The sequence below is a fragment of the Typopeltis vanoorti genome, chromosome 4, assembly GCF_054136105.1.
Source record: "Typopeltis vanoorti isolate ZY-2024b chromosome 4, IOZ_Tvanoo_1.0, whole genome shotgun sequence".
Taxonomy (NCBI): Eukaryota; Metazoa; Arthropoda; class Arachnida; order Uropygi; family Thelyphonidae; genus Typopeltis; species Typopeltis vanoorti.
The window spans coordinates 103,943,053-103,956,671 of record NC_143552.1 but is presented as its reverse complement, the minus strand read 5'-3'; the positions used below and the strand labels follow the sequence as shown (position 1 = coordinate 103,956,671).

At 34.9% G+C, this 13,619-nt stretch overlaps 1 protein-coding gene across 1 annotated transcript in view; it reads right to left on the bottom strand.

The window, feature by feature from the left end:
- Positions 1 to 5,756: 5,756 nt before the first annotated feature.
- Positions 5,757 to 13,619, bottom strand: part of LOC150107568 (uncharacterized) — a 107,852-nt gene continuing 99,989 nt past the window's right edge. Inside the window, exon 3 of the mRNA XM_090391390.1 lies at positions 5,757 to 7,505. Coding sequence (XP_090247516.1) covers positions 6,172 to 7,505 — 1,334 coding nt within the window. The 3' untranslated portion in view covers positions 5,757 to 6,171. The remainder of the gene's footprint in view (positions 7,506 to 13,619) is intronic.

The window sequence follows — 13,619 nt, the reverse complement described above, 5'->3', positions numbered from 1 at the left end:
ATAGATCACCATAGTTACTATTGACGAGAGTGCAGAGTTTGCCTAGCGGCGGAATTTAGAACTACTTCACCATAAATGTGACAGGTTTGATTTTGTCGACTATTTAAGTATTCCTATGCATATCGAATAACAAATCAAACACTCCAATAACCTCCACTTGATCTTTTATTACCATGGGCGGGCTTATGTATACATTCATGAGTTACTCAACTTATGAATGCTTTAATTTTCTATAAATTGCTTTGTCTCGAATATGTTTAACCAGTCCACTTACATTATACTGATTGTTTTATTATGTTGGAATGTTTTCCAAGCTAACGATTCTCTTGTTGTAAATCTTGGTTATATTATGATATCTCAATTCTTTTTTTTGTCCCAAGATTAATTGTTATACGGTATTTTAATTCTAGTCATGCGATTCGTACATACAAGTTCATAAAAGTAGTAATAATTGCTTTTAGCATAGTCTATAAAACTATTCAATTTCCTTTAGGCACAAGTCACATTAACAACTCGTAGAAATTTAGTATTTGGTGATGTCAATTTATTTATTTAAGAAAGGTTTTTCGATAAGGAGTGTTTTTTATGAAAATCGTGTAAGAGGATAAAGTACTACCATACTTTGACTAAGTTTTTCATCCAGGTGTTTTCATACGCAATTTGGATCCAATGGGAAGCAAGCTCAATACTTACTGTAAAATGTACTTTCTATTTTATGTTAGACTGAACACTTCCGATTTTCTCGGTGAAAGTAAACTCGTCTTTGACATTTCCGTCCTCCATTGATCTAATTTGGATTGGATAGCAATTAAGGGAGAGATGCTAATCGCTTTCTCTCCGGACTCTTTTTTTTTTTTTTTGTAAGATAAGTGAATCTTGTTACATTCTATGAAAGAGAATAAATAGCCAGCTAGAACAAAAATTCTGTCAACTGATATGAAACTAAGATTCCCATAAATTACTTGTCGTTTTATTTTTTTTTCACCGCAAAACAGACTGACTGGTCAGAGAACACGCACAATGAACAATCATGCTGTAATAATAAACATAAACAATGAGAACCACATTAAAATCCAAATGGTGTTGTAAAAGTTTTACTAGATTGCTTTAGGATGTCACAAACTTTAATACTTGAAGGGTTTTTATGGGAAATGAGGAACAGACCTAAATTTCTCATATGCAATATACATGAGAAATTAGGGAATCTCTTCTCTTCTCTTCATAATATCAAAAGTTAGCTAATTTCAGAATTTAGTGCGATCTACGCAATTCATGATGAAGCTTTTGGAATAAAAACAATGTAGAAATGTATATATACATATAAATTAATGTATAAATGTCTACATAATTTTTATTATGTAGAAATGGAAATAAATAATTTACTAAATAAATTAAATATTTACACGCCGACGTTTCGCCAGCTCCACTAGTATTATCAAGGGAACTTTAAAGACATACACTCGGCGAATGACGTGCATAGAGGGCGACGGTGGCTCTCTTTGTGGTGATTACTGCTCTCTTTGTGGTGATCACGAAAGATAGGACGGTGCTTCCAAAATTGTGTTGTTAATTAGGCTATCATTTTTATCAGTTTATCGGGTCTGTAGAACATGAGCCGCTTCCAGTTGCAATGTGATTTGAAATGAGATCATCTGTACAGCAACCTAGCTTTCTCCCACCTCATCAAATGGTATTATTCCAAGGCATGTCCAAAATAGTGGATCCCACATTGAGAGAAGGAGGATAATGGACATATCTGGGAAGGAGAGGGGATCCTGGTGGTCCTTGATTTGTTTCATGAATGAGCAGATTTTGTCCAGAGGTTTACAGACTGTTCTCATTTCGTGTTGTTTTAGGGATGAATATGGTCTGTCTGTTGTACCTTTGATGTAGGTTGCAGACAAGGTGTGTGTGTATATATAGCCCCGTTAGGAGGAGGGAATTGCAGTACATTTTATGGATTTTAGAAGGGTTTTTGTTGTTCTTATAGCCGTTTCTGAAATGATGTAAATAGAACATGTTCTTCCATGCAATGCACTTGGCATCACCATCCTTTCCAGGTTTGAGGGAAGGATGATGATGATGATGCCAAGTGTCATATAGATATTTGTCTCTGGGAGGGAAGAGGGAGATTAATAACAAACTGAACACGTGAGAGTCCTATCTGATTGCCTTGTACTAAGATATCCAATAAAGTGGCTTTGATGAGGCTAGTTTAATTTGGAGAAACGTCGGCATGTAAATATTTAATTTATGTTGCAAGTTATTTATTTTCAGTTCCACGTAGATTTTATTCCAGAAACTTCAACATAAATCATTACAATAGCTGTGGAAAGAGATAAGTAGTGCTATTTATAGGAAAATAGTGAAGTATTGTGAATTTCTCTGGGTGATATTTAAAAATTTTATGATGTCCAATGAGAGAGGACTGGAGATCATCCTAGGAAGTAAGTCCTACAGTGAAATCAGCATGTCATTTTTGCGACAGTTTTACTTACCATTGACTTTCTGTTTTCCCTATCACAAAGCACACATCCTCGGTATTCAACTTCTGTTCATGCATGAAGCTGCTTTATTTTGTAATCTGTGAATTGCTCATGACATCACAGAGTTCAACCATGTTTTATTATCAGTGACATGTCTTAGCAATTGACTTTTTTTTATGTTGCTCCTACCCATGAAAGGTTATTTGCTAACCTATAGTACATTTTATATCATTGGTGGCTAAGGATTTTTTTTCTATTTTTATTAATTTTAGATTTTTTTTTTTGTATTTTTAAATTTATTTTTACAGGTTTCTGGAAAAATTAATTTTTCCAGAAACCGTATATATATTCGTTATGGACGAAACGAAGTCTCTGTTCTAACATCTAAATTTAGATCTTTAAATGTCATGTTTCTTTTCCTTTTTTTTAGACTCGATTTCATCCTTGTAGCTATTTCTGCTTCATCAGTATTCATCTCCACGTTGCTATTAACGTCAGCTATCCGTGTATCATTTACCTATCTTGATCTTATGTGAGTTGCCTTAGTGCACATCCACCTGTCTTCTAGTCGGTTATTAACCCATCTAACACACATTGGAAAACCCTTTTTTTTTATCTTATTCTAAGATTACAGATTAATTTTAAGTGTCTAATGCTGTAGTTAGCTTCTGGTGTCGGAGTTATATCGTGTCACTAATGCATTCCTGTCTAGTTATCTAATGACACTACAAGAACTGAGGACCGATATTGTCATGACAACAATAATTGTTGCTATGACAACCTCATCATTTTCATTAGTCGATGCATCCGGAGATAGATAAATCAATAGACTACGCACAAATACAATGACAGGTTGAATAATAGCGGTATGCGCGAGATCTCTTTTTAGTGTAAATTCTTTTAGCGTAAAGAACACGATAGCGAGCGCATTTTGGTGTGCAGAAGTTAAAAAACAATTCTATCAAATGCATGTTCACTATCATCACTTTCTTTTTTTAGAATTTACAAAAGAAACCGCTTTTGTAAGCAATACCTCATTTATTTTAATAACAATGCTGAGTGATAATTTTTATAAATCAATTCAGTACTAAAATGTAATTGAAGATTTGCTTCTCTTGAATTCGTTTTCCTGTCAAATCCTGATTCGAGTTTTCAGTTTTCATTATGAATTGTATTAGGTTACTGTTGTCATGGTTGTTATGTACCGGTCTAATTGGTCGACTGAATATTTCCTCACAATTTGACCTATAGAACACTTTTTAGCGTCGTATTTGGACAATCAACACGCACTTTTGATGGAAAAGATTCAGGTTTAATTAGCGTCACTGGCTTGAGGAAGATTCTCTGTAGTAAAAGGACGTCTTTCACTAAAAGCGTAGGTGGTGGGAGTTTTTCCTCTCTCTCTCTCTCTCTCTCTCACACACACACACACACACGCACGCACAAGTCTTTTTTTCTTCCTGCAAACAAACCGACTTAAGAATATACGACGGAGTACACAATAATATCGAGACACTGTTAGAGGCTTGAATATAGGGTAGTTTAAACAACCTGAATCTGGGGGGGGGGTGTCGAAGTAGCCTCTGGATATGCGAGTTGAGAAAAGATGGAATCCTTGATACAAGAACTACGATTAGAACTGGAAATAGCATAATCTTTATTGAAAGTCTAAACAAAAAGTTTGGTAGCTAAAGTATTGGTCTGGGTTATTTAGCCCTTAGTCCATCCACGATATCAATATTCTGTAGAGAGGTTTATAATTAACATATAAAAGAAAAAAGGACCACTACAACTGTTTTGTGGGTTACCATTATTCCGTAGTGCATAAGTGAGTTTACAAAACAATACAAGATGTCGAAATAAAATAGTGTGCTTAAAAAATAATAAAAATACAGGTTGTATGTTTATTATTTCACCAGCTGTTGAAAACTGACTTGACACTGAATGTTAATTGTTTTGTGAATGCGTCTTCATAACAAGTTGAAATCAGGCGTATTTATATTGGTTCATGGACTGTTGATTTATACTTTAAATGAAACTAGATACTAAAGAATAGTATAAACATTAGGTTATGTATAGATTTTGCCGAATGTATTGAAACGTGGATCACTTTGGGTAGAGCCAAACTTTGCAATTATAACATTGTTACTACTGTCCCTACATGTTACTACGAAGCAATAGGCAACCACTCAGATAATCAAGTTATAATCATAAACCAACAACAGAAGGGGAAAAAAACGCATTTGACCTTCGCAAAGGATCAATATGGGACTCTGAGGAAAAATAAAGTAACACTTTTTTTTTTTTTTCGTATCCCATGCCGCTCTTATCAGATACTGCAGAAAAAATTAACTCGGTTTAACAAGTTCGATTTGTAAAGGCTACAAATATAAATAAATTTTCCCTTTTACTTCGAAAAAATCTGTACTGTTCTGCTTTCACACAGTATCAGAAGTCCTTGCCTGGAATCCTTATCTGTTTACTTAGAAATTATGGGATAACCTGTGCACCATTATCTCAGTTCAGCGTTATCGGGGTAAGGGTCAATGGTGAAAGTCTCTCCACTCTTCTTCTTCTTCCTTTGTGAGAATTTTCTAATTCCGTATACTTCACAAACATTACAACGCTAAAGAATTGAGTAGCGATCTGTTTGTATCATTAATTAAAGTTTCTTTTGGGTCATCGACATATGAACTTTAAATGACGGATTTCCGAGCGGGTCTCATCCTCTTTATCATAAGAAAAAATTAACATTATGAGATGAATCAGGGTAGCTATTAGAATTGCTGTTGTACGTTTTCTGTCATTACCTATTTGGTTTGCTTTATGGAAAAATACACAACATTAGTTTATTATCTCTGCTGAATTTAACAGTATTTTTTTTTCACTTTTTTTTATTTCATTTCAAACTCATTGAACGTATTATAATAGAAAGAACGGTTTATCATCAGACAGAAATAATCTAATCTGTTTCTTTTCTTGATGCTTGCACGCACTTGAGTACACTAGTGTTCAGATGACATTTTTTAAAGCAGTGTATATCTTGAATTGTCTGATGTCGGCAGTCTTGTCATTGTGAGCTTTTAACAAATGTTGTTTCAATACTTCGGAGAGATTTAATTATAAAACGGTTAAAAGAATTTGGGTAGCTCACACACACACACACACACACACACACACACGGAATCTTTTCCGTGGTATTGTTTTTTTTTTTTTTTTTTACGAGTGATGTGCTAAAAATGAAAACCACCGATATCTTGAAACGATTTATTCAAGTTTGTATTAAACAAATCCAATGGAATGCTAAAATCTAGTCACATGAAAATATCTTTTTAATAATATTTGTGGCCTCTGAGGTCTTTGTGGCAAGGTTTCGGTGGTACAAGAAACAAAGTGACTAGTGGATTGTAGATAAAACTGAACTATCCCAGACTTAAATAAAGAACGCTAACATTATACACAGCTTATTTAAAAGTTTGATTATCGTACTCGTCTATATAATAATAATAATAATAATTAATAATAATAATTAATAATAATAATAAAGCAAATAGTTTTGAAACATATTTTTTGTTTTAGAAAAATATATATATATTTATATAATGACGTCACTCGAGAGTTCATTTTTTTTTTAAAAAAAAAATATATATATATATTGCATAAGTTGTTTTGGCATGGGGATCACTTATGACAGAATATGGCGAGTTTCTTCCAGAGCTGCTATGAAGCCTGAGTGTTCGCTTGGGGACGGAGAATTCGTGTCACTATTGGAGTACAATGACGCTACTGCAGGGTTTGTTAGTCCGTAACTTCCACCGACTTCGTCTCCTTGGCTGTTTTCTGCACTTCGACATGGTTTCTGCTCACTTTGGCATGCATTGACAGAATGAAAGTCTTGGGTGTTGTCGTACGGCGTCGCCGAACCCGCTATGGAAGGCATATAATTGATGAACATTTGGTTACAAGAAGAAGGATTACGTTCCATTTTCAAATACTGTTCGAGTTCGTTGCGGTCAAATTCTAGGCACTCCGAGTCCGTGTAAGGCTGATCTTCCCCGCAGTAGGCACTGTCGGAATAGCGGCTGTTTGGGTACGACACGCTCTCTGAAGAGGACGGATTGACATAGAAGGAGTGAGGCTTATGGCTGGGCAAATTCATTTGATACGTACAAGAGGGACGTTTGTCGATGGGGTACGGTTTTAATGCTGGAGGCAAACTACTGCTACTGCTGGGGATCGAGGAATAGCAGTCCACTGGTAATAGAGAGGAGGGTCCCATGCTGCACGAAGGATCTCCTAGTGAAGACACCAGCGCACGTAACGTGGAGCTTCCCGGGTTCATTCCATTGGCGATTCTAACGGGAAATGGTGGACGGATGTTCTTTAAGAAAGTCGAACCCTCGCTAAATCTCGACACCAGTTGGCTAACCGGATTCTCGCCTCCCGCCGAACGTTCCAAGGTAGCATTTTCTTTGGTTCCTCCGGCCTGGAAAGGGACTCCGTCTTGGTCACAATCGATTGGCGACATCTCCGGAGTTGGCAGGGAACGGATCGAATCCGGACTAACGTTTGAAGAGAAAGAGGAGGCAGCATCTCCACTGCTGCAAGTCACCCGGATGTTTCTATACTCCAGTCGGAAGTTCTCTATCCGACGAACCGATAATTCGGAGCAAGGACTTCCGTGCGGCGAAGACTCTGGCGTTTGTATTCCGCAGAATTCCATACTGTTCGCCGAATGCGGTCCCAGACGATGAGACGAGTATCCTAACATCGTCGAATTGGAAGAATACATGGACGTACCTAAAGAGGGAGGCGGAGGAGGAGGATACGAAAGTAGAGGAGGTGGCGATGGAGAGAGGGCGGAATTGCCAGATTTTCTCATACCTCTCTTGGAATTCTTTCTTCGCCTCGGACGATATTTGTAATTGGGGTAATCTTGCATGTGTTGTACTCGCAAACGTTCTGCTTCTTCGACGTAAGGGCGACGTTCTTCATTGGTTAGATTCCTCCATTTTTTCCCTAAGGAAAGAAAAAATGAACTCAAGTTAATTATCGGTCGAAAGTAGATTTATTTTATTTAAATTTTTTACTTAAAATCATAATTTGTATTCTGACTGATTCTTAAAAAAAATATCGTGTGTCTTTGTTTTCTTTTAATATTTCACCCGCAAACCGTCATTTATTCCGTATCTTAAACTCGAATCCTCCAGCTAAATGTGATAAGTGCTTATCATTTCGTGCGGATAAAAACGGGATGTGGAAATCTCGGTCTGCGTCTGTAATCTAAGTGCAAGAAACATGGACGCCTACATTATCCGAAATTAAGATTACTAAACTATAATAACTAAATAATTGTGCAACGCCCTTCGCTTAAACCCAAGTAATAAATCGCATTCAAAACAAGTCTTGTGAAAGATATAAAACGAATACCTGGGCTGAGAGTAAAGGTGAAGAATTTCACTCGAATACCGGAATTTAATAGAAACTTGACTAAGATTATCTAGAACTAATCTTTTTGAGTAGACGAGACCTTTTTCTTACAATCTTACTGATCAATAAACTCGATTTTAATTTAATGAAGGGGGGAGCTATTTTCAAACCTGTTTCCTAAAGGGAAAGCTTCGAAACACACACACACACACACACACACATGGGATATTATGTAAACCGAACCACTAAATGTACTGCATTTTTCATACATTATCCACCTAGGTTTTTCTAGAACAGGACCTACATGTTTTAATATCGTTTGAAATCAAAAGCAAAGGCTGAGAAGGAGTTATGAATCTTTACTAAAAATTAGAAATGATTCATAGCCATAATTAATCTTTTAACAATAAATGATTCGTTATGCAAGTAGATATTAAGTCATATCTACTTTACAATTGCTTTACAATATTAATCCATCTGGTACAGTTAGGCTTAACTGCAAAACTCAACTACGAGACAAAATTCACTATCTACGAGAGAAATTAAACCATTGCTTAGGAGCACTGGCGGTTCGAAATATACACACTGTAAGTACAGTGTATACGTGTTTGGATAAAATATCAAAATTATGGTAAAAATTAAAAAAAAATGAAACATGAAAAAATATTGTTTATTATCGATAAAATTATACAGTTTGGTATAATTCACAATTACTTAAAAATAAAATCCATTATTATAACCCCAATAATGTTCTAAAATAAAAACTATAACAAATGTTATGTCTTTAATTGTAATGTCCAAATATTTAAAGAGACGGAGTAAACACGATAAGCACTACGAACACTCTACTACTGGCGCAAATTGCATATAAACAACAGTAGACCTGCGCGACGGACAGTGCTGCATTACACTAATAGCTCGCATCTCACTGTGACGTGCATATGCTTCCGTGCGTAGCAATATGACACTGTGGTAAACACAGTGCTGCTAGCGTCCTTCGCCCTCCTAAGTTCTACAAGATGAATTTTTATTATTCTTTATACAAAATAAGAGAATGGTATAGGATTGTTGATGATAAAGTTAAATATTACAAGCAAGTATAAATAAATTAATAAATATATTTATATATCGAGAAAAATTGTGGATGCTGCAGTTCCTCAGTGGCTATGAACGAGCCGCCCCTGCTTAGGAGAGCTCAAACAGCTCTCTAACGAGACTAAAAAACTTGTTTTGGAGAAGCTCTAGTAAAAGTACTCATTGTAGACTTTAGACAGAACTTCTACATCGTTGTTTTCAGGTGTGTCGACCAGTCAGCAATGCATTGATGTTGCCAAAGAACGCATTGATGCAGAAGTATTTTACTTTTTTTTTTTTTAAATCTAAACTCTCCCTAGCCATTACTGTTGAAATGATCAGAGAACATTATAATAATTATTGTCTTTAATCGATTAGTCAGTCTTTAAATACAGTCTTGTTTCCCGTGAACGAGATACTTATGTTCCTGAAACTTGTCAAAAGATAAAACGATAATTCTTGACAGACAGCATAAGGTGCTTAGACAATTCAGAAAACTGAAGTTGTTGTCGCTAAAATTAAATAATGGTTTTTATATAATCTCACATAAGTTTTTTCAAACTTTTTCTTTATCTTGATTTAATTTACTTTATACTGTTTTGTATCTTCTTTTCGTGTTTGCCTGTCAGAACAGTTGACATAATTTACTTTAATAGGCTTTCTGTATTGTCTTTGATTCTTTAAAATAGCTAGTTTTTGTATGATACGTTCTTTGTATATATTTTTGCAACATCCTACTTAACGGTCTCTTATCCAAACCAGCCAGCCGGACACTTTCAGTGTCCGGCTGGTTGGTTTGGACCAAAAAAATGCATACTTTTTTTGCATTTTTTTGTTGTTGTATTCGGCTTATTAGCTTTGTTATACATTTTTATCACGTACTTTTGTTTCAATGGTTTATAATTGCTGTTCATTAATAAGTCCTTCACTTATTATTGTATTATTCAAGGCACATTGCCGAGATTTCCTGCCACTTTTCACACGCAATAACCCTTCTACCTTAGAACATGGCATTGAATATCAAGGGCATATATTTAATATCCTTTACTTTTCCCTCTTTCTGTCCGTTGCTAACTTTTCCTAATCCAAATATTTGCTATTATTAAACCTAAATCCAATGCGACGTCGTAATAATTTACCTTATGTAAAATATTTGTACTGATAATGCATCAGTAGTTTATGAAAGTGAGGATTATTTCAGTTCGTGAGCGAGTGGTTGTTGGCGGTTAGGTTTCAGACGAGAGTGAAGAAATTATAGACACCATCTCAGTCGAATAGTCCCCGTTTACAGTTAAGGCGTAGTTTAATTAAAGATTACAGTTCAATAGTTAACGCAAAATATTCACGGCACAATTATGTAAGATGTAATTCCTGAATTCTGAGAGTTTAGATATCTTTACCGCTTACATTTTCATGAATATTTTTGCCTTCGAAAAGTCACTGAAAAATAACCTTTAATAGAAAAGGGATCTTGAAAAACGGTAATCACAAAACTTGTAAAGAAAGCAGATAACGTTTTCTTTCCACGTCTACGAAATTTTAAAAATATCAACTGCATATGATTTCAACTAAGAGTTATTGGTATTTTAGGTGCTAATACATGCAGAATATTACTTTTTCAAGAAAAGAAATGAAATAAACCGTTGTTCTATTTTATTCCAGTTTCTAGCTTTAGTACGAATGGCTTTATCCTATCTGTTCTGCAAAGTAATCGGTATTATCTGACAATTCTCATGGTCTGTTTCGGTGAACATCATTAAGAAAGACTGGGGGAAAAAGCCATGACAAATACGCCCACCAGTGCATTCGTAGTTCCACACACACACACACACACACACACACACACACACACACACACACACACACACACACACACACACACACACACACACACACACACACACACACAAACACACACACACACACACACTACGTGTGATTACTGCATAACGCAACCTTTGAGTTTAGGCCTCCGATTATCTCATCAGATTATACAAACCGAATTCGACTCGATTGGTGTTTGGTCTCTTTCCCTCACCGAAAGTAAATCTAGGTCGTTTCCTATCAGTTGTCAGTATTGTTCAAATAGCACCGGAAGGGTAATGAACTTTCTTACCGGTATTTCGATTCACCAGCACACTAAAAGTTAATAAAATATGGGACTTCGTTCTATATTTGAGAACCGTCATCTATATTTCAGTACACAAATTAATTAAAAATTGACTGAATTAAAAATGCACTTTACTCTTAATTCCTTCGGTAATATTTTTATTCCTCATTACGCTTACCTGGATAATGCAGGTATACGTAAATGATTAATTCACATAAACTAAGCATTTTTACAAAATTTTTGAAAAGAATAAAAAGTCTGAGCGCCCTCTGGTGACAGATTCTCTACTTGACGTGGAGAAGCTGATAAACAATTGATGCTAAATCCTTTTCCAAAGGAATCCGAAAAAAAAAAAAAAAGAAAGAAAGAAAGAAAGAAAGAGCGTTCATGCATAATCTATCTAGGGAAAGTATGCTCAGTATTCATTTATGATAAGAGGATCTGAGGAGGATTAAACTAGCAAAACATGCTTAAAACATAACGGTTTCTAAAGTCGATAACCCTCAAAAGCCCCGTCATGTTTTGTTTTTTTTTGCTTGCGAATTTTATATACTAATAAACTATAATAATTAATATTGTCACTAATTCCGATCTAAAGTTATGCCGTGAGAGGGCGTATTGGAAGTTGATAACAGCATATTAGCTTTAATAAAGAATCTTTTCTGTTCTAGGCGTCTGCTTGCGGTAACAGCACTAAGCTCACATAACAATACTCGAAACGAGAATTACGTTTCAAATAATGAATAGTAACCTAACCGGTACTAACCTAATTAGAAATAGATTATATGCATATTTTTTTCTCTCTCTTGCTTTGCGATGTATTTAGCTAAGAAATTAATGTTGTAAGAGAAAAATACTTCCATAATTGGTGTAATTATATGAGAGTAAGCTTATCATTTGCTAGCATATACTTCAATTATTATATAGTGTTGGCAAACTTCCCATTAAACGCTGTTTTCCGATTCGCGTCTATATCATCGCGTCTCAGATGGTATCACTTAAACAACATATTAAACCTGATATCTGCAGTCTATTCAAATTATTATATGAACACATTCGGTTAGAGATTGTAATTAATAATGAAATGCAAATATTTCATTATTAATTACAATTCAAATTCAAATGCAAATTCAAATTAATTCAAATGCAAATAATGTCGTAAAAATCAAGTTGCTAATTATCTCCAGTTTTAATAATAAACACATGAATCATCACACAGAACACTGAGCACAGACTTGCATGAGGTTTAAGAAGAAACCTGTAATGCTGTATGTTTTACACGGTTCAAAGAGTTAACAATATGTGTTTGGAAACAACCAAAAGACTGTTTTGAAACAAAACGTTTAATACATCGAAGCAACAATACCAAAGAGATAGGTCTACTGCTTCGGTGTGCTAAACGTTTGGTCTCATAAGTTTCGGACTGCCTTTGAGAGTGTTCCATTGTCACTTCAAAGTGCAATACCAAAAGATAGCTCTCTTTAGTACTGAAGCTGACTTCGTATGAATATACGTCACTTACTTATCACTTCTCTGTCACTTCTTACCTATCATTTCTGTGACAAGTAGCTGAATCGAAAAATAAATAAATAAATATGGTAAAATTCGTTGATTCGCAATCTTAAGTAAGAAATATAGTTTCTCCTGATTAATAAAAACAAACTATATTCGTGTTAAATCTAAAAATAATGTGGGTCACTAAACATGCCAGTTCAAATTAACTTATAATGCCAAATAAAAATGCAACTTTTTTATTCAGCGAAAGTCATTTGCATTAATCGCCTCAGTTTTAGGAAGATGCAGTTGCGCATCATTGATTTATCATACTGACAGGCACTTTTCTTCGTGTTTATACAAGTTTTTTTGGTTAATTTTTCGTTCCACAGTTAACGTAATTATAAATATGGAAAGAAAAAAAAGTGTGCAGCTAATAAGAATAACACGTGCTCTGATTTTTAATTAGGAAAAAAAAAAATAGAAGTATCTTAAATGATTAAACGTAAAACCCTGAGGAAACTACAGAAAAAAAATTGTCTGTTTTTATTCAAAAGTAGGATGATTACTGATATTTACAATATAAGATCATGCTTGCTTACACCAATTTTTGTTTCTGATAGTTACATTAAAGAATACGTTAACATTCTGAGTAAGTATAGTAGTCACTTGTGGCGCCATCTGACCTTCAAAGTACGAATTACCATCGGGTATTTCTATTTTCAGTTATCAATACCATCAAGTCGTGCGTTGTTTTACCAAATGAATTTCATAAGCCGACACAACGAAGTCGCAGATGAACTGCATTTAGAGACCCTTAAGAGCATAACCTCCCCTCTAAAGCAAACACATTTTTTTAATGCTAAAGTTTTCTACTATGCAAAACAGGAAGAGTAAACTTAGGAACAGAATAAACTTTTCAGGCCCAAAGACACTCTTATGGAATGTAAAAGAAGAACTGTAAACAAAGGGACGGGACACTAGATAGGATTTGTCTCCAGCCTGGAATCAAATCTTATGTTATC